Genomic DNA, 23,975 nt, shown 5'->3' with positions numbered 1-23,975 from the left:
TATGTCTTTAGAGTGCACAAACGCAATTTAAACTGGCACTGGTTGCCTGCGAGGGGAACGGGACACGCTCCCCCTTGCAGCTGGAGCACCAGGAAGCAGCACAGCCAGGCTCTTCCCTGGAAGTGTGGGATGACTGATTCAAGGGTGCCTTCATGCTGTTGTTTCTGCTATGGAGTGCAGTGCTGCTTCTGTTTAATAAAGCTTAATAAAGTACCAAAAACCAGAAGTGTCTCAACCTTCAAGCTGGTGTTGCACAAAGCTAGCAGTGAACTCGGACACTGCAAGTGCACGAGAGTTCCCAGCTGTGCGGCCGCTACCGCAGCACAACACGCAGCTGGCCTGGTGTCCTTGGTGAAAACGGGGATCTGGGAAGTGATGGAAGTTAAACTAGTCCAAGATAAATCCCAGAGCTGAGAGCAACAACTTGGATTGCCACACAGCCAAGACAGGAGGAAAGAATAATGAGAAGAGGTTCCCCAGTGACATTTTCTGTATGTACAAGAGAAAGGTAGAGGGAAATGGGGGGAGAAGGAAGAGACACCAGAACTCCGTAGTTTCCTATTTCCAGTTTCTGGTGTGATTTCTCTGCAGGTCTCAAACTTAGCTTCTTTTAAAGCCTTCCCAACTTCGCTCACATCCTCAGCTCCTCTAGTAACTCAGTAGCTCCTGCTTTCTGCCCAACTGATGGCTCAAGCTCCACTAGTCGAGAGCACCTTCTCGGGGACTGTCTGCACAGCACAACCAGCCTGGGCGATCGGCACCGCCTCTCGGCACCCGAGGGCAAAGCGCGGCCCGTGTTACGGCTCCTGTGTTGGTTTGGTACCTGCGTGCGGAAGCCGAGTTTTTTTTCCTGAGCAGAGACGCTCTGGAGTTTGCCCCGGTCAATCTGCAAAATAATTTACCTAAAAATTGAGAGGATTTTTTTCCTCTCAAATGTTCCCACATGGGCTGGGCTGGCTGAGCCCTCTCAGCCCAGGAATTGCTGGGCCAGGAGGGAGGGCTGAAGTTGACGGCTGAGTAATAACCGTGGGGAGGGAATCAAGCAGAGCTGCGCTTCCTGCTGCAGGGCACAGGAAAGGCTCTCCGGGACAATCTGAGACGTCTACCCCAAGAGCTCCCAAACCCCACTGCTAGTCACCACGACACAAGTCATAAGCCCCAGGTTCTCTCTTCTTCGTATTTTTTTCTTGCTTCAGATTTTAAATCCCTCACGACATCCCTGTTCTTTGCCATTCCACTGCACACAGCTGAAAATAGCGGCTGCGTGATGTAGATGCAGCCGGCAGCAACTCTCCACCGTGTCTCCCTGCTTCCCTACCAATCGCTCCAGGCTCTGCGCATCGGGAACACCTTATCCAGAGCGACCAGATGCCAGCTGAAGCACACAGGTATTTTCCTCTCACGGTACCTCTGTGCTTTCTATATCAGCAAAACCAAGGTCTTTTTTTAGTATCTGCCCTCCTCCCCGCCAATATTTTCCAAGTTACTTCATCATCTAGCTTCAGGATTAGTTCAAGGGAGACATGATGCACAGGAGCGCCCTGGATCAAATAATTCATTTCTCTCCTTACAGAAGCTCAGCTGAGACCTCTCTAAGCCTTACACAGGCAGACACTGGCTCAGGCCACCCGGGAAAAGCAACGGAGCTGAATCCTACCACCAAAACCTCCTTGCTGCCTGCTGTGCTAAAAATGGGACACATTTCTACACCCGGAAAAAGCTGATTCCAGGACTTTGTCTTCTTTCCACACACTGCTTTAACTCACACCAAATCTGACACAAGATACATCAGGCAGCAAGTTGGCAGGTCGGTGTCCCCACTGCTTGCCCTAGTTCCTGCCTTCCACCGAGACTTTGGCAAACACCAGCACTCGGCCCTCGCCCCGTCGCCGATGGGAAGGCCGGACATGTTCCCAAGGTCACGCAATGCCAGGGAAGAGCTAAAGGCAGCCACCCTAATCCTGCCCGCGAGCCTTCGCTCAGCTTAGTAAGCAGAAACCCAGTTGCATGCTAAATAAATCAGTGCCTCTGGAGGCGGTGATGCCTGCAGGATACAGAAACATGCAGACGCTGCCGTCTTTTTCCAACTGCGCAGCACGAATTCAGGGCAGCACTTGCCGCTAGATGGAGCGTTCTGGACAGCGCTGCACAGGAGGTGACACGCTCTGTTTATCCCCAGTGGTTCCTTTCAGTGTCTAAACGTGTAGCGCTGGCCCTGGATAACGGTGCCTTTTCCAGGGATAGAGCCGAGAAAGATGCTCCCCCAAGAGTGAGCGCTCGCCTGGGACACGTCCGTGGTGGGAAAGGCTGGTGGGGCAGGAGCTGGGTCTCCAGCTGAGGACAGAGCTGCTCAGAGCCTGTGGTGGGGACGGCAATGGGGTGGCAGGTGCCCCAGAGCGGTGCCCCACTCGCCCGTGCTGCCCGGAGCCCTCAGCCCAGCTCTGGCCTGGGGAGGCTACAGGGGAAGGGCCTTTGCCATTAGGTGGGTCTTGTCCCCACGGCCAGCACAGAGGGGGAATGCAGCAGGGAGGTGGCAGAAGCAAAGGACAACCCTGCCCAGCCTCGTGCCCCCTCCATATCCCTCCACAAACACACTTGTCACTGCAGCGAGGCAGGTGACACGATGCCTAGGGAAGAGGCTCATTCATTCCCTGCCCCTGAAAATTGCTCCTCTCACTACGTTTGCAGGGCCAGGTGGATGCCCCCCATCCCGTCCCTTGCAGGCAGGTGTCATTAGGCGAGGAGCAGTGCAGTCCCCAATGGAAAAAGCTCCTGCAAACCCTATCCCAGAGCCTTGGGCATACGAAGAGTCACCACAGATCAGGGCAGACATCCCCCAGACACCTTGACACTTCCAAAAACCAATCTCTGTTTCGACACGCAGCCGTGCCGGGCTGGCACAAGCTGCCCGGGCTCCAGCGCCCAGCCTGGGCTCCCAGGCTCAGCCCGGCCCCGTGGGCAGGATGCATCCACGCTCTCCTGCTCCCAGACAAAGCCGGGGCCTCCCCCGCGGCACCGCTGCCGCTCTGCACAAGGACACCCTGCCGGCGGCTTAAAGCCAGGGCCTCCCAACGGGGCGGCTCATCCGCCCGGCGCGGCTGAGCCGGGAGCCTCCATCCCTGCCGCGGGACCCTCCGGAGACGCAGGGCGGGAGCAGCGCGGCGGGAGCCCGGGCGGCCGCCGCTGTCCCGGCGCTCCGAGCGCGGCCCGTTTCCATGGGAGCCCCGCGGCGAGCGGGCGGCGGGCGCGCGCGGGGGCCCTGCCGCCCGCGGCCCCCGGCGCCGCCGCCAGCCGTGTGACGCGGGGCAGTGCGGCGAGCGCCAGCCGCGAGCGCGCGCCCTGCCCGCCGCCCGCCATGGCGACTCCCAACAACGTCGCCGCCACCAACTGCAGCTGGTGGCCCATCTCGGCGCTGGACAGCGATGCGGGCAGGGGCAAGGAGGGCGAGGAGAGCCAGGAGGCGGCGGACCCCACGCTCGGCCCCCCGGACAGGCTTGTTTTGTACCACTGGACCCAATCCTTCAGCTCACAGAAGGTAAATGCGCTCGGCTGCTTCCCCGGGGAGCGTCGCCGGTGCCGGCATCCCGGGCATCTCCCCGGCTCCGGAGCAGGGCCCTGCTTGCGGGAAGGACGGACGCCGTTTCGTGGGGCCAGCAGGGCAGGCGGCGGGGTCTTTGTGCCTGCATCCCTGCATCTTGTCAGGAGCTGCCGGGAGGGGACGGTGGGGGAAAGGGAGGGAAGCTGCACACAAAGGCTGGAGCGGGGGCCATGGGGACAGCCCCAGCTGGCTGGGGAGGCACCTCCCGTGCCGGGGGGACCTGCCTGACCTTGCAGCAACGCGGGGGAGGCCCTTTGGTGGCTGCAGCACCCGGCCGGGAGAAGTCACGTTCCCCAGGCTCGTTTTGCAGCACAGGAGCCGCTTCACAAAGCGGAGACCTTCCTCTCCCAGCCCCAAACAGCCCCGTCGCCCTCATGCCATTGAATACATCAAGAGGACAGGGTATCTGGGCACATTTAGCGGGGCACGAGGCTTCACCCCCCTCCAAGGGCCCTGTGAGCGCCGCAGCCAGGGGGAGGCCGGGGGGAGGCCGGCGGGCGCCCACTCGCGCGCACAGAGGCCGCGGGCTCCTCCGGTGCCGCCTGGCAGGACCCTGCGCCGAGCGCCACCCGCGAGGCCACCCGCAAGGAAAGAGCCCTCGCCGGGGGCGTCTCTACTGCCAGCTTGGGGTTTTTAAAGAAAACACCCTAGCACAGCACATGCCCGAGGCGCCAGGACAGGCTGGCACGGTGCAGGGGATGAGGAGCAGCATCCACAGCTCCTGGCAAGGCCACCGAGGACCAGGCCCCGACCCGCTGCCGCTCCATAGCACAGGAGGGGGGATCTGGACAAGCCACGGGGACTGCTCAGCCAGGATGGGCCCTGCTGGGCCTGGCCATGAGAGGGGAGGAAAACACCAAGAGCAAGGTGCAAACGAGGGAAATCAGGCTATTACTTGTTTCACTTTGGAAAACATAATTAATTAGTCAGGCCTGTAAATAATTAATGGCTAATTCCACAGGAAATATGAAGTACTTTGAGAAATGCTCATATTTGTTTAGTATTATTTTTAGCTGCTCCCAGCTAGCAGAAAGCAGGTGCTGCTCTTTTCTTCCAGTGGTGCTGTAAGAAGTGGCTGTCTGATGTCCCTGCAGGGATTTTTTTTTTTGCTAGTTTGACATACTTAGTGCAGAATGGACAGTTTTTGTTAAAAAGTGGGTGTCTAAAATGAGATTCTTGAGTGCAGGGCCAAAGGGCAGAGCCAGGCTGCTTCCTGCAGCGGCTACCCGGCCTCGGGGCAGCAAGGAGAAGGGGGAAGAGAGAGAGAGGAAGAAATACCTGGCAGCGCTACCTGCACACAGCAGTTCCCTAGGGCCCAACAGCAGCTTGAAGGCCCCATAGAGCAGATCTTTTTCCCTGCTCCCATCTACCCAGCAAAGCCATAGAGACCACCCCACAATTGGCACCCACCTGAGCTGCCATCACCATTCTGCTGCCATTCTGCTGGCCACAGCACCCACTGATGCAAGGGGCAGCACTGCTGCCTCCTCCTCCTCCTCCTCCTCCTCCTCTTCCCCCTTTTCTGCTGCCTCCTCCTCCTCGGCTCTCACCTGGGCAGTGCCAGGCGGTGCCGGCACCAGGTGGGTCCCGTTGATCCCCACGCCGCGGAGCTGCCGCCTGCCCTCCCGCCACGCGGCCGCGTCAGCCCTCACGGGAGGGTCCTGGTGCTCGAGGCCCTCCGTCCGCTGTGGTGAGTTGTGGGGAGGGGACAGTGGCAGCAGGACACATCACGTCCTCTCTGCATGACAGAGACGCGATCCTGCCGGGATGGGGTGATTCCTGGGGTGAGAATGCTCCAACCTCATGTCTACTCGGGCGGGTGGTGACCACCAAGGCCCTTGGCACATCTGCAAATGCTTTGGCAGCATCAGGGCGACAGATCCTGGTGCCAACCTGGCATGGAACAGAAATGCCCATCCCGGTGGTGGGGGACAGCAGGAGACAGCCAGCACGGGTAGCAGGCGCCTGTGGGAGACCTGAGCTGCTTCTGCCCTGGCTTCAGGTGCGGCTGGTGATCGCCGAGAAGGGGCTGCCCTGCGAGGAGCGCGACGTCAGCATGCCCCTGATGGAGCACAAGGAGCCCTGGTTCATGCGGCTCAACCTCGGCGAGGAGGTGCCCGTCGTCATCCACAGGGACAACATCATCAGCGACTACAACCAGATCATCGACTACATGGAGAAGAACTTCACAGGAGGTAAGGGCAGCGAGTGGAGGTGTCCCGTCCTGCTGGGTCTGGGCGGCTCTGGGCCCTTATTCAAAGATGCTGTTTGCTAAATGCAGCCACTTTTTCCTGGAGAGTTTCAGCTTCTACCCAAGCAGTAAGAACCAACCAAGCATCCCACACTTTTACATTTTGCTATGAAGAATGAAGGGTTTCCAGGAGAAATGCCCAAATGTCCTTTTTGGAATACTGCCACGGTGCCTCAGAGGAGCTGTGGCTGCGTCTCCCTTGCTGCCCTAGGGACGATGCCCCCAGGCTGGACAGCTTCCCAGCGGACGTGGCTGCTCGGAGACCCTGCAACGTGCGGGAGCTGCTCACCGGGAGGCGCAGCCAGGCTGAAACGCTCCTGGTTTTGTCCATATTTTCCTTGGCCGCCCTCCTCCCTCCCGGAGCAGTGCAGAGGTAGCAGCACGTCCGGAGCACAGGCAGTGGCAGGTGCCCAGGTCACATCTGCCCCTTGTTCTGTGGGGCTGGTGCTCAAGGACACTCTCTGCCCAACATCTCTCCCAGGTTTTGCTCGTTTTCCTGAATTTGCAGGCGGGCAGGCCTGGATGCTCCGCTAGGGAGACTTCAAAGCTTAGGAGGGAGCTTCAGCTGGGGCGTCACGGCACTCGCCCCAGCCCGTCACCCGCGGAGCAGAGACATCAGAAACGTCTTGGAAGAGCTCACAGAGCGCAGGCGCCTCGCAGCGCCGCGCGGCCTCGCGCCTTCCCGCCGGCTTCCCGGAGCCGCGTGGCCGTGGGAGCTGAGGGGTGTCAGCCACGGAGCCACAGTCCCCACACCACGTGGTGGCTTCAACCACAAAGAGCCTGGTGCGTGTGACACCACGCTGTCCCGGCAGGGTGACAGGGAGCAGCTCGGGGACTGCTGGATTTCCATAGCTCTTTCAGGAGGATCTGGGCAAGGAATAGGTGGAAAAAGAGGGCAGAGCAACTCTGTCCACCCTCATCATGCTGCTTCTCAGCTCAAACCAACGCACGGCTGCAGGCGACGTCCCCACCGGCACCGATGGCGCTTCCTGCTCACTGCGAGCATCCCGAGACTGAGATCCTGGTCTGCTGGGGAGCCCTGTCCTGCCTTGGCCCCCTCCCTCCCTCCAAAACACGGAGAGGTTTTCTTCAAAGCTTTGCAGGGAAATCTTTCCATGGTCACTTGTGCTTTATGGCCAACAGGGAACACAGCACTCCATCACAGTCTGGAAAACCTCCCGACTCGGAGCTTTCCCAGCGGGATGCGCTTGCCTGTCAACTGGCTGCTGGCAGCATGTCTTGGTGCCAGGCCACAGGGTGACCACACAACCTCCAAAATGTCCCCAGGAGCCACCCATGGACCAGGTACCACCCTTGGTGGCTACCTGTGTACAGCAGCACCACGCAGCTGGCACGAGGCCTTCTGGAGCGTGCAAGGGTGGCAGGAACGTCATCCCCCCGAACCAGTGTCTTGGGGCCCCACTGGAGGCTGCTGCGTGAGGACAGCCCGTGTCCCACCCTCGGTGGGTCTCTCATGGTGGTGCTGCATGGGACAGTCGTTCTCGATGTGCTGATCTCCAGCCTTGGCACCAAGCAGCGGGGTGGTGGTGGGGAGCCATGCAGAAGGAGCGCGCCAGCTACGGCGTGGTCGATGTTGCATTTAGCCGGTCGCTTTTCTCAGGTGGAAAATCCCTTCTGTCACACAGTAGTGCTGATCAGAACAACCTGAGTCCAAGGCGCACACAGAGACCAGCAGTACTGCCATCCCATTTAGCTTAGGGACACAATTAGTCCCCCGCCAAGCCTCCCAGAGCTTTGCAATCGAGTAACATCACGACGAACATCCACTACAACATGGAAGTGCCCAAGAGAGCCCTCCTGCTTGCGGGATTCAGCCAGAAAACTGCATCTCCAGCGAGCAGACACCGCGTTGTCCCTGCATCCCGCACAGCCCCGTTCCCCGGTCAGACTCTTAGTTCAGGGCACATTGGTCAGGATCTGCTCCTCGCCTCGGAGCAGGGATCCGGCCCGCGGCGAGCTCTGCACTGCAGGCAGCGTGTGGACAACTCAGTTCACCAAGTCCCAGTGGTAAATTTACTCACTGCCTGTTAACTGTTCTCTGCAAAAGCCATAAATGTTTATGATCCCATAAAAATGAACCTGATATTCTTGGGGGAGACAAGAGCAACATTTCCTTTATTCCGGTGGCAGCTGCTGTGTATTTCGGGCTGTGGGAACACTAAAAAGAGTGTGACACAAACTGCCGTCTGCATGAGATAAATAAAACCCCAGCATTGAGGACGTGCGGAGCCCGGCTGGGGCAGCAGGCTGTGGATGAGCACTGCTCTTTACGTTGCCATCAGTTCCCAGATTATCCATTAAGAAATAGAATTTCCAGAAAACCCATGGGAATCAGTTACATCATTCCCACTAGCGTAACCGGCACATCAGCCAGGTGATCCCTACCTCCAATTCCTGCTCTTCCTTGCAGAAAGGGAATATTTTTCCCCCTTCTGTGAGATGTGAAGCCAAAAAGTGCAAATTCAGAGCCTGTAGAGGTGACACAGTTTTTACGCTGAGATCCTTGTAAACGAGTCTGCCTGGGCTGCGCCTGTGCACGGGGCTGATGGGGTGGAGCTGGGGCCTGGACACCGCTAACACCCTTCCCACTAACACCTTTCCCGCTCGGCATTCCAGACAATGTCACGCAGCTGATCCCGGAGCCGGGGAGCCTGCTGCACTCCCGCGTGCTGCAGTACCGGGAGCTGCTGGACTCGCTGCCCATGGATGCCTACACTCACGGCTGCATCCTGCACCCCGAGCTCACCACGGACTCCATGATCCCAAAGTACGCGACCGCTGAGATCCGCAGTAAGTTGCCTCTCCTGCAGGGCTGCCTAGAGCCGGCAGCACCCGGTCCTGCTTCCGACACAGGGAGTGTGAGTGGAGCAGGATGGACCTGGCGCCCCAATGCCATGTGCAGCCTGTGGCCATCCTGCCCTCTGTGGCCATCCTGCTCTCGGTGGTCTCCCCTTTCCCAAGTGTGGGCAGGGGGAAGCTGGGAAGCAGCAAAGCTCCTCAGGAGCTGCAGGAGCCCAGCAAGCTCCCCAGCCCCACGTGTGTCAGATGTGCTCTTCCCACCCCAGCCGCTGTGCGGGGAGTTGATGTCCAAGTGCCGGATGCCTCTGGATCTGCTCGCCCACTGTCCTCATCACATCTCCCACATCGCACTGATCCAGGGAGAAAGTATCCCACCTCGAGGCAGGAGGCATTTTGAAAACGCCGGTCCTCGTTTCCATGTCAAAGCAGCCTCTCCTCTCTCTGGAGACCACAACAAGACCAGGGGGGCATTTACAACCCATGTGCTGGTGTAAACCACTCAGCCCTGCTGTGTTTCGGTGGCAGCACAGACCCTGCACGGGGCCATGGCCCCCTCTCCAGGCAGATGAGCAGCACCGAGGAGGCAGGCAGGGACCCTGGGGTCGTCTCCCTCGGCCAGGGCCAGGCACCAGCCCTGCACTCGCCTGCAGGCTGCAAACACCCCCAGCCCAAAGCCTCTCTCCAAGGATCTCCCCAGACCCTCCCTCACGTGCCCGGGCTCGCTCCCGCCCCGCCGGCACAGCCGCTCGCCCCCACATCCGTCCGTCCATCCTCGCCCGTCACCTCCGTCCCAGGCGCCCACCCTGACGCCCAGACCAGCTGCCTCCCTCCTCTTGCCAATAGCTTTAAGGACAGAAGTGCGAGTCCACAGAGGGATTGAATTGCAGATTCAGGATGCATCTGCATGAGGTTGTGTCCCTGACCTTCAAGCACTCATGAAACCTTGATGATACTTAATATAACCGAGCTTCAAGGATCGCCGCTGAAGTGAGCGCCTCTCTGGGAAGAGACTTGGAGGTGGCCGCGTCTGCCAGCTCCTGCTGGTTCCCTTCGCAAACACGAACATGTTGGGATATGTTGATGAGTGGGACATGGGAGTCAGGCTGGGCTCGGGGGCACCCAGGGCAGCATTCCTGCAGGCAGGACCCCAGGCCTCGGCCACCCGCTACAGAGCCACGACCTCTCGTCCTGTGGTGCTGCAGCCTCATCCCGCCTGACTCACTTCACTACTCTGAGCTCTGCCAAGATGCTTAAAAATATCCCGGAGCCTCCCTGTGTTGTGGCTCCTTTCCCAGCCGGTTGCAACGAGGGACTCGTGCACGAGCCGAGCTCAGCGTGCAGCATCCTGTGCCAGCGATGCTGAGGCCCCCGCGAGCCCAGCTGAGCGAGAACCTTGGTGACAATGACAGGCACGTTTCCCGATGGATGCCGAGATGCTCCTGTGGAAACAGGAGAGTTCCGTGGGTTTTGGCTGCGGAGCTGGCGGCCCCTGCACAAGGGTTGCTCGCACACCAGTGCCAAGCCTTGCTGGGGGGAGCGAGCAGAGAAGGACAGATGGTGCCTGGCAGGGAGAGGTTAGCCCAGGGTGAGTAATTTAGGTCATCCCTAAGGTGCTACTCTGCATCTTGTACTTACCCTTCCATCTACTCTTTTCCCTCGCCACTAGCTCCAGGTTGCAGAGAACCCAGCACATCCTCCTGAGACGGGGAGAGTGGGTGCCTCCCCTTGCTGCAGAGGGGCTGCAGGATGTCAGAGCCAGCTTTTGTAAGGAATAAACCCCGTGCTCATCCCTGTGCCCGCAAGGCCGGCCTGTGGGCACAGACACACATGGGCCAGCTGGTGAGAAGAGCTCAGCCCCAGGATTGATCTGCTGGGAAGGAAGCTGCAGGCACCAGGAGGCGGGAGGCTCAGCAAAGATGGAGAGAAGGGAGCGTGAAAGCCCTGCTGGCAGCGCAGACAGCAATCCAGAGGAGGAAACAAAGGAGTGAAATCCCTTTGGAGCCCATAAGGCTGAGCCTGGCCTCGTAGGAGGCTGCTAACAACCGAGCTGGAGCAAAGTGATCAGCGCATAAAAACTCTCCTTTCCAAGCCAAGCAGCAGGGCTGCACGTGCCGATCCCCCTCGGCTGGGCTTGGTTAGGCAGGGGGACACTCACAGCTTCCCCACGCCCGCCGCCTTATGCTGCTTGGGAATGATTTTACTGCGGTTTGCAGCTGCTGGCCGCAGCATTAGCAACGCTCCGGCCCTTGCTGCAGGGACAGGTTGGAAGTTTGGCCCATTTGAGGTCCCCGGCTGCTTGTCAGCACACCCTGGCACTGCTTGGCCTCCAGCAGTAGCAGGTCGCCCTCAGCTCTGCCAGCTGCAGCCTCCGTCTCCTGGGGGAGGTGGACGCAGCCGCCCCAGCCCCTCTCTCCATCTGCCCGCAGGACACTTGGCCAACGCCAGCACGGAGCTCGTGAAGCTGGACCATGAGGACGAGCCCCAGCTGACAGAGCCCTACCTCTCCAAGCAGAAGAAGCTCATGGTGAGTCGGCCCCAGCAACACGCGGCTCTCAGTGGCGGGGGGGTCCCTCGGCGCAGCCTTGGGCACCCGGGCATCCAGCCTGACCCAGCACTCTCCGCAGGCGAAGATCCTGGAGCACGACAACGTGAACTACTTGAAGAAAATCCTCGGCGACCTGGGCATGGTGCTAGACCAGATTGAGGCCGAGCTGGAGAAGAGAAAACTTGAGTACCAAGGTAGGCCGAGAGGCAGTGCCGGGACGGTGTTAAAGCAGAGCCTAGCTGCTGCAAGCACGATCTTGCCATTAGCAACTCATCGGAGTGGGCTAGTGCCCAACGCGCCCAGCCCGATGCTGTTGCTCTGATTTCTTTACCTCTGGGCCTGGCCACCTCCCAGATCCCAGAGCTCCCGGGAGGTTCTGGCAGCTTCGTCCTAGCAATTCATTAGGCACCGAGAACTTCTCCTGATTAATTAGGCCCAGGCGCTACGTGCACTCGGGCGCAGCCGGCAGGCTGGGGCTGGCTGCCAAGGCGCTGCCAACGAGGCCGGGTAATTAGGGTAATCGCGGGGCTCTGGCCGCCTCGGCAGGCAGCCCTGGGCCAGGGTACTCCCAAGCTGCCTCTCTGCCCTCCCAGGGCTTTCCAGGCCCGGGATCCAGCTCCTTCCCTGCCCACAGAGCACGGTGCGGCCTGGGAAGGAGGCAGGACCTGCGGCCGAGCTGGGCCGGCTCTGCGCGCTCTCCTTGTGCCCCGCGAAGGCCTTTGCTTCCCGAGGATTTCTCACGTCCCTAAAATAGGACATGTTAATGTGACGCTCCCAAAGCTCCCCACATGCCCACAGCAGCCAAGGACAAATGCTTTTCCTCCCCTGAGCGCTGGCACAGAGCAGAAGTGATCACTGCAGCAGGCCCTTCTCCAGGAGAAGCCAGCATCTCTTTCCAGGGACCTCCTGGCAAGCTGGCGAGGTGGGACCTGCCCGTGAGGCTACTAGAGCCCATCAAGCAGGGGAGTTGGGTTCCCTGCCATTCTGCAGACAGGGCTCATATCTCTGTGTGGGGTGTCCGGGATCACCTCATGCCCGTGGTCTTGTGCCCCACACATCCCTCATCCATAGCTTGGCACATGGGCTGTGATTTCTTAGGATACTCAAGAGCCAAGGAAAAACACCTCTGGTCTGATCCAAACTGTTGTGCTTCTGTGGATCTTTTAGCAATCTTTAAGTGTCCACCCAGGGGCTTATTCTCATCCTACCTATTCTGCACTTTCGTTCTCCAGGGCAGAAGTGTGAACTCTGGCTCTGCGGATGCGTCTTTACCTTGGCCGACGTCCTGTTAGGAGCCACCCTGCATCGCCTCAAGTTTCTAGGACTCTCTAAGAAATACTGGGAAGACGGCAGCAGACCTAACCTACAGTCCTTCTTTGACAGGATACAAAAACGCTTTGCCTTCAGGAAAGTTTTGGGAGATATACACACCACGCTCCTCTCAGCAGTGGTCCCCAATGCCTTCAGGCTGGTCAAGCGAAAACCTCCTTCCTTCTTTGGAGCCTCCTTCCTTATGGGATCTCTGGGGGGAATGGGATATTTTGCTTACTGGTATTTAAAGAAAAAATACATCTAACGCTGGCTGCTTGGTGTTTAGTTTGGTGTCTCTGTGCTGTGTGAAATTATGATGAAGCCACAGTAACTGTAATGAAATTTGAAGCAAGGTATGAATAATTATATCGTTTAATGTAACATTCCATAGTCTAGAAGTAGAAACGTATACTGCAAGGAAATAAGACAACAACAACCAAATCGTGTTGACTTGTAAATGCCTTTTTTAGGTTTAAGTATTCAGCTCTCGAGAGGGGTGCGCAGTGCTCGGGGCCGCAGGGCTCCCCATGCCCACCAAGAAGCAGGCAGTTCCAGTGGGAAATACGGGAACCCTGGGAAGTCTCCCAATGCCCACGCTAAGCAGTTGAACTTGGATCCTTGGGCCGCTATATTCATGTTTTCAAATCCCTCCCTGGCCCATTTCACTCATACGAGTAGGGAGGATTTCCTTCTTCTAAGAGCCGTTCTACTGCTGTGCTCGGAGGCCTCTCCTGGGAGCGGGGAAGACGCAGCCGATGGGGACAGGGTGCAGTAGCTGCTCGCAGTCAAGGTGGATTTTGTTCTTTAATTATCCATTTTTCTATTATTTTCACTAAAGAAATATTTTTTATTGAGCTGCTCTTAGAGTGTATCTACTTTCTACATCTGGTTGTGGCATGATTTTATTTTTTAATTTTAAGGTTTTATGTCTGTAACTAAATCCTGCACTTTTTTCTCCTGAGATAATTCATTTTGACTTCCATCCTGAATTCTACCACATGAAGAAGATTATCACTATTGTTTTAGCCTTATGGCTCTTTGCCTTGAGTTTCCTTTCATGGATTTGCAAAGCATCTTTCACCGACTGAGCATCTTGGGACTCTGAAAAAATACAACCATTTTCAGAACTTTTCAGCACCTTCCTGAAAACACTTTGGCTTTCTCTTCCATTGGAGGCTCTTTTCTGTCATTTCCTCGCTGTGTATTTTCTTAGAGACACTTTGCACAGAATCACGTTTATCACTTTCTTGTGCCTTTTGCATGTTGGATAAAAATAACGGGCCTCACTGCTACTCATGCTTTGAAAACTGAGATCCTCAATAAACCATATGGGAGGAGTAACTGCTTTACATTTCTAAATGTGTTCAATGTCCTTTTAGTCCTATTTCAAAGCATGCCCACGTGCAGAGCAACGCGCAGGTGCTTTGTGCTGTTTGTCGTGCACTGCACTGGTGTAAACTCACCTGGATGCAGTTACACATTCCCGTTTCACGACACGGCCGGGACCTCCTGCAGCTGCTGTCCAGGGCCTCCAGGGCTTCCTAACAAGCTCTCTCCAGGCACGGGAGCTTGGACCAAGCATGGCAGGAATTGCACTGTTCCTGACTCAAAAAAACCTTTCTGCACTTGAGAGCTGCTGGGCTTCTCAGGAGCGTTGGTGCTCGACCCAAGCTGGCAGCCGGGAGCATTCAGCAGGAATTACACAGGATGAGCACACAGGGCTTGGAGAAATGCAAAACGTACAAATTTATGCAGTGCTCGAGTTGCTGCAAAGGTGCCATTTGTCACCTCCCAGGAATGAGGCCCACAGTTTTCACGCTGCTGCATGGGAGCCCCTGGGACACACAGGAGAACCTGCTGGCCAAGCACCTACCGCTCGGGCTGCTCGCTGCAGACACGGGCTCCCTCGAGCCTGGGGACAGATTTGCTTCATGCTGCCAATTACTGTGGAAGAAGATTTTGGGGTGCATTTTGAGGAGGGGGACAAGAAGGCCTCCCAATACTACCCACCTTGTTGAATATGAAAGGTACAAGAACATACATTTTCTACACAGAAAACAACTCATGGTCCATCAGGTCCGATAGCGGATGTTAAATAGTTGATATTAAATATGCTATATGACTATAGCAGCTATAGTCACACATTGACATGAAATGCTCCCCTTGTCATCCTTTCTTTTGCCTTTTGAGTTTCCTACACACACCTCCCTCAGTGATTTCGAAGAGCTGTTGCACATACCAGGTGTAGAAAGAAAGATTAATAGGGCTATAAGGCCAGGAAACCCAGGGAATGAGAAGAAATACTTCAGTAGTTCTCGGGATTTTGCCTTGAGGTTGAGGTAGAAGAGAGATTCCCAGCAAGATGGGCATTTGTCTCTGTTTTCAAAAGAAAGAATAAATTTTAAATCACACAAGGCACATCAGAACTCAAAAGCACTGGGGAATACTTCTTGTTTGTTTGTTTTGGAACACACTGCTAGTGATGCAGACATTTCAAGGACGCTTGCATCCTTGCAAGGATAGAGTCAACAGGCAGAGGCTGCGCTGCAGCCCGGGGCTCTTCGTGCACAAAGCGGGTGCTGCTGCCAGAGCAGGTTATTTCTTTCTGCCTGTCACTTCAGTGATGAGCAGGATTATGAGCAAGGATCAACCTCCACCCACCCCTTGGGAGCGTGGGAGCTCACAGGGCTCTCTCCGCTTTGTCTTTCTCTCTTTCCAATCTCCTGTTTCTTACCCCTTTCTTTCTATCCCTTTCCTCTCTTTTCCTGGACTTCTCTGATTTCCCGTCTCCTGCAGGAGATAGCTGGGGATACATGGGCATGTTCACAGAGTTACTTCTAGTGTCAGGAGCCCACGGGTTGTGAAACACTGCATCGAGGGACAAAGCGCTCCGAATTCCCACCTTCTGAGAACAAAGAAAATGGAAAAGGGAGACAGTCTTGCTGAAACAGGCATTAACAGCACAGACCAGCGGATGACTTAAAAACAACTCCCTTTAAATACAACATTATCCATCCCCCTACTTTCAATGCTTCCTGGTTCACCCGTATCCTAACAGGACTTCATCTTCCCCATGACCTAAATCCTCTTTAGCTCTGCCGGAGTTATCCAAATAAAGCTACTTTGCAATGAGAACACAGTGTAACCAGGTTGGAGGGTGTACAAGCTGCAGGCACTTCTTGACACAGAACCAAGCAATCTGCAGGAAAATTTAGAGCTGCTTTACACAAACTCCTTGCATCACGGGGCAATGTCACTGCACTGCAACTCTCCTGCAACACGTGCTCTCTGTTTCTGCTTGTGAAATACGATTTCCTTCCATTTCATGATGCAGTCTCTACAGAACAGCAGTAAGCAGAACGCCTGGCCACACACTTAGAAAAAAAAATGGCACCGTTTTAGATATTTCTTAATCTTCAAATCATGACTATCAATGGAGGAGATGGTTGTAAGAGAGCAATAAGGCTATCCCTTAATTATATTAATAAATAATCTGGAATTAATAAATACTTGGGTGAAACTACTCTTCATGAAAAGACGCAGTGCTTACACTGAGAAACACCAGGGCCAGCTCCTCCAGGGCACGAACTGGCACTGTCACATTACCTTTGCTTTCCTTCCGTGACTTCATGCGCATCAGACCTACTTCTACTTCAATAAATTAAACACATGCTTTTTTTTTTTTTTCCAGGCAATTAAACACTATTACAGTGACCGCCCAACTGCTTTTAATACTGGCTATATATAAATTCAGAGTCACAACAGCCTTTTCTGCTAGTATTAGTTGCTTTCATCTTAAGTTTTGGCAAGATACTTCAAGGGGAAGAAAACAGAGAGAAAGTGCATTTAACAGAGATAAAGAGCATTTATTACTAATCCAAGCTCCGCGAGGTTAGAGGAAGCTATGAAAAGAAATAATCCGAGGAAGCAGGTTTCTGAGCGAATAGAGATAAACGTGGGATGATCAAAGCTAAGAGCTGGAAAAGGCTGATTGCAGAGAAGCTGCAGGAAAAGCTGCTGTAAGATGCAAGGCGGTGGGAGAACAGCACCGTTCCACTGCGAAGAGAGCCCACAGAACGTTGTTCAGAACCAAGGACTCGGATTTTTGAGGACACTTAACACATCACAGCAGTTTTTCCAATTAAAATGCACAACAGGGCGTAACTGGGCATTTCTCGCTATCATCAGTTGTAATGCATCAGTACAGGAAACAATATTCTTTTATTGCAGCTGCTCCCACAACCGAAATTTCAATATTCACAAGTAAAGTGGCAAATCACACAGAATCACAGAACAGCTGAGGTGGGAAGGGACCTCCAGAGATCACCTAGTCCAAGCCCTGCTCCAGCAGGGACCCCCAGAGCACAGGGCGGCATCAGGTGGGTTTGGAAGCTCTCCAGAGAAGGAGCCTCCACCACCGACCTGGGCAGCCTGTCCCAGGGCTCCCAAGATTAATGAACACCAGCAAAGCCCTCACAGAATAAAGACTTCCAGGAAGCACCAAACCACAACTGTTTTGTTTTGTTTTACCTAAATCGTCTAGATGGATCTTAATAAAAATCCAAATCTCTGTTTGCATGATTTTACCTCCAAGAAAGCAAATTTTTCAAAAGCTCTCAGGTAAGAGTGATACAGATCCTAAACCCTCGCTTCGTTCCAGTTGAGACTCCCTTCCTTCCTGGCCCAGGCAGAGAAGAATGTTTCAGGCACCAAAAACTCCCTCGCCCACATCACTCAGGCCATGTCTGTGAAAGCACCGTCAGAGAGAACCCACAAAATAAGCTACAGACTTCAATATGTGCAAGGAAAAAAGAAAGGAAAACACTTTAAAATAAGTAACGCAGCTCTAAGATGTTGGACAGAAGAACTCTGCAGGTTCTTCTACAGACATGGCAACACATCTCTGCAGGAACAAGAGAAAAGCTCTACTAAATTAACTTTAATCCAGGAAAGCCCCCAAAATACCAACTTTTTCCTCATGATTACAGTCACTTTCTTTTGAAATCCATTACAAAATGTGAACATTCACCTTTAAAATACATTAACAATTTGTTTTAAACACTTAAAACAGATTAACAATAACTATTAATAGCCGGAAGAAAAGATCTGTCCCTTTAGCAGAAGGCATCAGAACCAGCTATTTGGAGCACCACTATTTTTGGTGGGGAGGGGAAAGGGCAGGTTGCAAAATCCGTAAGAGGCCACATTGTTATTTTAATTACAGAAGTACATTAGCAGTGGGGGGAGAATGTGAATCAGGTATAAGTAATGGCATGTGCAAACAGAGAAACAGTTAAAGCACAAGGAAACTAAGACTTACTCCGAAATTGAGTCAAAAGGTGCAAATAAAAGTGCAGGGGCTGGGGAGCTGCTCCGTGCTAGCAGTTAGCACGTTATCTCTGGGTACCGAGAAAGAAATATAGGCCAAGTTTTCCAAACTTTAAAATCGTCCTACAGTGCATAGGATTTTTTTTCAACATATTTCAATGTTTTGTTACACAGAACCCAGGTCTGAACAATCAACTGTCTGGCAAAACAGGGACACATTAGAAATCTTTGTTGGGCATGTTTTATGTCCTCTACTTTTGAGAATTTGTGCCATATTATTCAAATACTGCAGAATTTTCAGTGAAGGCCAATTAGGTACTTAAGTAATGACAAGAAAATCAAGACCTTGGATCACTCAGGGCACGACAAGCAGCTGCAATATTATCCTTACGGACTTCAGAAAAAGATTCTGAAAACCATAACCCCTGATAAATTAAAGGTGTCTTTAATTAGTTGTTTAAACAAAGTTGTGCAAATAACCATATCCAACACTGGTCAAATGATAAATAATTTGTATAAGACTAGTTAGACGTGGACTGAAGTATCTATATAGTAATTGCACAAAACGTATTTGTAGAGATGAAGATAACTTCTACAAGCCTGCTGGTTAAATAAATAAATAGCGCTTCCTTTTTACAGGCCTTGTCTATGTAGCAAAGGTACATAAAATAACCCAAAATGAGAGCTTAGAACATCTTCTGTATTTATAAACTATTTCTGGTTGACAGTGACTTGCTGTCTAGCTTAACGAGAAAGAATGTCTGCAAAGGAATCAGCATTGTTTAAACACAATTTTAGTTAAACCCAATATGAGTTATATCAGTGCACATTTTCCACATAGGCAACTTAAAGGCAGCTTAATGCAAAAAGAGGAACTCACTATAAAATATAGAACGTCCTGAAACAGCTTTTTTTTCCCTCCCTGTGAGATGATCTGTACTTTCTGAGGACGCACTGCAAGTCCCACCCACCGCTGAATTCAATGGAAATTCAAGGCAGGTTAGCATTCCTCAGGGGCAGGCCACAAACAAGGAATTAACATTAGTATTTACTACAAATACCCCTGCTCTCTCGCTGGAAAGGAGCTGTTGAGATGGCAAAAGGATAATAGGATGGCACACATCATACTCTAAATTCATTAAAATAATCAACTTAGAAGTAAACTTTACAGCCTGATCAGGTCGGCTATCAAATTAATAGACACTGACCACAATATGGTCAGTGTCTGCAGACACTGCAGAATCTTCTGGTTGTCTGGCTCACCACTACAACTATCAAACAAATTTTGTGCAATTGCAACATGAATAATCTTTTATGAAATAATAAAAAGCTCATAAAGATAAAAACTGTTTGATACAATTATAAAAACATCCGATTTCATACCAATTCACTGCACCATAGTAGTGTTTTATTCAATAGTGTGTTTCCAGCCACATCAGAAGTGGCCGCAGCTGTACGTGCAATCAAAATTCAAGTAGCTTACTGATACTGCTGGGTAAGTAAGAATAAATACTGCTTTAAGCATATTGCTTTGCAGCTCTTAGCTCATTCATTACCAAGCAGAATATTCAGGAAATAAGCGGTTAAGCCAACATGTTCGCTACACCAGAATTTCGTTGTTCTTTGGGAAGAAACACACCAGGCAGTATTCTTGGTTGCAAAGTGCACAACTCAGAAGATTAATACAAGAACTGAGATTAAATTTTCTTTTATACTATACCGGAACTGGGAAGAGTTTTGAGGTTTTGTACCAGGAGTAAAAATGATAATATTATGTCAAATATTTCATTAAAGGAAAAAAAATAAAGGACTTGTTTTTTCGAAGAGTTTCCTTTTCAAAGGCAGGCATGAATCCAAAGCTAAAACCAAATCTCAGATTCATTCCCTCTACCTCAAAATACAGATATAGCTAAGAATTATTTATGCCAAGTTAGTATATTTAACACTTGGTAATACAAGACGTTCTGGTGTCACACCTGAGCTATATGCTGCTTTACCAAGTGACTGTTGGTAGTTAACTGTCTTTTGCAACACTTGGCAGCACTGTCATGAGAGATTTCCCTAAGGCAAAACAAGTAGGAGTACTGAAAAATAGGGAGAAGGATCGGCCATGGTGTTTTCACAAAAATAAACTGAAAGGGAAGAGGAAGAAATAACCCGAGTTAAACTTTTAACAGAAAAAACCTGCCAGTCATGGATTTGTTCTTCTATTTTTTGACCACAGAAACAACCTGACTTCTGATTCTTTGTGGAGTGTGTCTGCAACACAGACATTAACTCCCAACTAAGAGCAGTGCTTTTGCAACACCAAATATTTTTTTCCCTTGCCAGGAAATAGCTCATTACTCTTTGTCAATTGGTGAAGGTAAGCTAGTAGAGATTTGATTTTCTCTTCCCCAGCTCATCACCTTGTTCCTTACAGTGGAAATACTGTAACCATTTCTACATTCAACTATGTCAGTATTTAAAACAAAATCCCCAAACTTTAAAAGCTATATTTATCTGCTATAACCATATTTCTTTGAACTCAAAGGAATATGCGGGAGAGGTAGTCCAGGAGAAAAAGGTTTCAAATACCAAAATCTGTATGTCCCATACCAGGCCATCAGACCTATCAGTACACCGAGAAGCTTTTGGCTGAAGTCATGAAAATACACAGCAGTACATAAAAACATGAACACCCAAATCATGGTTAGAAAACACAAGGCAACAAACAGGCTGTTGATCACAACACGTAGCCTAGAGTTCTGGTCTACAGACAAGCCTTCCAGCACAGACATTTCCTCCACAATCATCAGAGCACAATAGGAGAGAAGAAAACAGTGCCCTGAAATATCAAAACCAATCCAGATGCCGTTGTCCTGGTGGCATTCCTGCTTGTTGGCATACAGCCGGCGAGGCTCCTGGCGTTCCCCTGAGACGGAGCACACGCCAGTGAGATTCTCAACGTACATGAAGAGGCCAGTGCACACGTACCAGACGGCCGTGCCCACCAGCAGCGCGCTGAGACGCCGCAGCACTATCAGAACGCTCTTGGTGGGACCGTAGAGGAACTTGCTCCGGGCAAACTGGTAGGTGGTGACGCCAATGAAGGGCAGCAGAAGCAAGAACGTCCAGGCCCAAGCCACCTTGACAAAGTACCTGCCAGAGAAAAGCCAAAAAAGAGAAACATGGAGGAATGAAACTTCACCGGGCCAGGAGGGAGCTGGCTAAGTGGGCTTACAGAAGTAGATTTTAAGGTCATCGTTCAGAGATGTCTAATTTAGGCACATGTCCCCTTCTCCCCGAAGTACACCATAGCTAAAATGTGAATCCTCTCCTCAAAATTCCCTTTCTGAAATATCATGAATTACCTGCTCCACTACCTTTCAGGCCCAACACCCGAATACCTGTTCAACCAAGCAGCCAGCTGTTTTCCAGGCAGCTTTCCCTCAGACACAGAACCCTCAAGCAGGCTCCATCCTCACTTGCAGTTCAGTTACCGCAGTTGCCTTTACCCTCCTAACCCACTCAACTCTGCCCTATTGAGAACACAGCTGCGAAGAGCATTTTATTAGCTTGCTACCCTGACACAGTAACCTTTTCTCTCCAAGTCTTTCTCTCCTCCTCCATACCAAGTCTTCTCTTCTTTCAAAGCCTTGCACAACTCCCTGCCTTCTTAATGCTCTGTGAGATACGCAGGAGAAAGACCGTCTGTTCCCCCTGATCAGCCCATGACATTTCTCCTCTGTTATCACCTTACAAAAATAAAAAGAATACAGAGAACAGAGTGAGTGAGTGTGTGTGTGTGCGCGCGCACGCGTGTGCCTTTTTGTTCCTCCACTTGAGGAAAGCTTTCCCTTAGCATGAAGGAACCTAAAATTTCACTGTCCACCTTGAAAACTACTGCTGTAACACTTACAAAATCTTGACAACAAGCTAATACTCTGCTTAGGATCTGTCAGGATCATGCAATTCTTTCCAAATTTTAAAATGGAGCGGGTACGAGCAAATTTCCTCAGGAGTTAGGGAGTCTCTAGTCTCCCAACTTCTTTCTCCCGGTAGCACCTTCCAGGGCAGCTTTCCTAACCACAGGTGGGAAAAGGGAACTGTGCAGCTTCCCCTTTACACACCTCTTGACTTGAACAACAGACAGAGCAGGATTTCGGTCTGTGACTACCTCCAGACACAATAATAATTTATTATCATAGTGCACCCTGCAACCTCAGTACCTAAGATGAAAACAAGTAGGACAGAACTCTTTCTTTTTCCCCTTCTTCATTAAGTCCCTAACAAAAACTGTGATAGCTTTACTCAGAATTTTGAAAATTACCTACTTTGCATTTTAACAGTAGAAGGGCATCTGTGTGGCAATTACTACTGCTGCCATGGAATAATAATTAAAAATAAAGCCCTTGTTTTATTAAGACAGATGAAAACAACTACGTTAGCAGCCTTCCTTGCCTATAGCAAACCTGCAGGCAAGTAATTTGTGGAGCAGAAAAAAAATCTGTCAGGAGCTCTCAACACAGATGAGCCTCTTCTATCCAAAATGAAACGATAAAATTGAACTTGAGAATGTTTTCACCATCACTTCAGTTTCACTTTCTAATTCTTCCAGCTGTTCTTTTCAATGACCTTTCCTCTACGCCATGTCACCAAATGACAATTCTCTCTCTCACAAGGGAAAACAAAAAATTTAGCTATACTTTCTGATCTATAACAGGTGAAGTGCACGTGCACTGGCCCATCATTAGCTTCCTCATGGCAGAGGCAGAGACTTTTTACCTTTAGCTTATTTTAAAATGAAGATGGCAATTTTCAGTTTACTGAAACTCAACTGGGAGACAAGAGAAAAAAAAAAAAAAAACAATACCCTATTCTTCTCTCTCAATCTATCAATAAAAAATGAAAAAGAGCAGCCAGTGGCTCTGAAACCTGTAAGTCCTGGGGATTATACAAAGCGTGAGACCACAAAACCTAACAGCGAGCAGCCAGCGCTGCAGCCCGGCCTAGCACAGACACTACTTGTTAGCACAAACTTAAGAACTTACTTTCTCACCTACAGTCCCGTGAACTCCGGGATCCCTTCAGGTGACTCAGAGCTACTTCAGAGCCACCTTCAGCCGGGCACTGCCCTCCCCGAGGGCAGGAGCAGCCCCGTGTCCCCGGGGTCCTCCTCTGCCCTGGCCGGTGCTGTCACAGCCAAGGGCCTGGCCGGGTCACTGCCCTCAGGGCAGCTTTCTGCTTCCCAAGGGAGGCCAGGGGGGCTCACGAGAGCCTGGTGCTGCCCCTGACCCCCCAACAGCCCGCACACCCCCCGGCTCCCATGAAGCCCTCCCTGCGCAAGCTCTGCGAGACCCTCACCCACCGGAGCCCCCCCCACCCCACAGGACACTCCCAGCCCTACAGGACTTCACTGCCCCTGGCCCCATAGCTCCCCCCCCAAATCCTACAGGATCCCTCAGCAACCCCCAGCCCCATATGACTACGAACACCAGCTCCTGGGAGCCGCCTCCGCAGCCCTGGGAGCCCCCACCTCGCGGGACCCCCCCATCCCTACGGGACCCCACTCCATGGAACCTCCCGGGCCCTGCGGGGCTCCGAACCGCCGCCCACGAGACGCCCGTGCCGCCGCAGGAGCCCCGCGGGCCTCCTCACACGTTGAGCGGGTTGCGCTTGTCCTGCATCGGCGTCCGCGGCACCAGGTCGCCGTCCTTGAGCGCGGAGCCGAGCAGGGCGATGGCGAGCAGCAGCCAGGGCAGGCGCGGCCGCACGCGCCACGCGGCCAGCGCGCCGCGCAGCCAGCGCCCGCTCCGCTCCAGCCGCTCCATGGCGCCCGCCGCGGGCCGCCCACGCGCGCCCCGGCACGGCACGTCACGTCACGTCACGTCACGTCACGGCGCGTCACGTCACGCCGCGCCCGCACTCCCCGCGCGGCGCATGCGCGGCCGCCCTGCTGGAGCGGGCTGAAACGCGCGTTGTGGCGCCCTGCAGAGTCCCGCGAGCACCCGCAGAAACGCAGTAAAACGCGTCTGGTTTCCTAAACCTAATGAGAGCTTCTTTGTGTGCAAAAACTGTGCTCGAGACCTCCCCCGTGCTTCAGCCTCCCTCTCCAGGCTGTGGAAACGAGCGCCAAGATG

At 52.8% G+C, this 23,975-nt stretch overlaps 2 protein-coding genes across 2 annotated transcripts; one reads left to right on the top strand and one right to left on the bottom strand.

Moving 5' to 3' along the window:
* The first annotated feature begins 3,324 nt into the window (after positions 1-3,324).
* On the top strand, positions 3,325-12,879 carry GDAP1L1 (ganglioside induced differentiation associated protein 1 like 1). The gene is made up of 6 exons (XM_088527781.1): positions 3,325-3,535; positions 5,601-5,793; positions 8,487-8,660; positions 11,096-11,193; positions 11,294-11,408; positions 12,447-12,879. The coding sequence occupies exons 1-6, from the start codon at positions 3,356-3,358 to the stop codon at positions 12,788-12,790; spliced, it is 1,104 nt and encodes a 367-aa protein (XP_088383907.1). The 5' UTR covers positions 3,325-3,355; the 3' UTR covers positions 12,791-12,879.
* A 7,168-nt stretch (positions 12,880-20,047) lies between these two features.
* Positions 20,048-23,666, bottom strand: FITM2 (fat storage inducing transmembrane protein 2). The gene is made up of 2 exons (XM_088527769.1): positions 23,494-23,666; positions 20,048-20,994 (listed from the first exon to the last, which is right to left on the bottom strand). Exons 1-2 carry the CDS (start codon positions 23,664-23,666, stop codon positions 20,352-20,354), a joined length of 816 nt encoding a protein of 271 aa, XP_088383895.1. The 3' UTR covers positions 20,048-20,351.
* Positions 23,667-23,975: the final 309 nt, after the last annotated feature.

The sequence above is a fragment of the Tinamus guttatus genome, unplaced genomic scaffold, assembly GCF_059628265.1.
Source record: "Tinamus guttatus ecotype Peru unplaced genomic scaffold, ASM5962826v1 Tinamus_guttatus_pri_ptg000027l, whole genome shotgun sequence".
Taxonomy (NCBI): Eukaryota; Metazoa; Chordata; class Aves; order Tinamiformes; family Tinamidae; genus Tinamus; species Tinamus guttatus.
The sequence above is the reverse complement of the archived record's forward strand: the minus strand, read 5'-3'. Positions and strand labels throughout refer to the sequence as shown.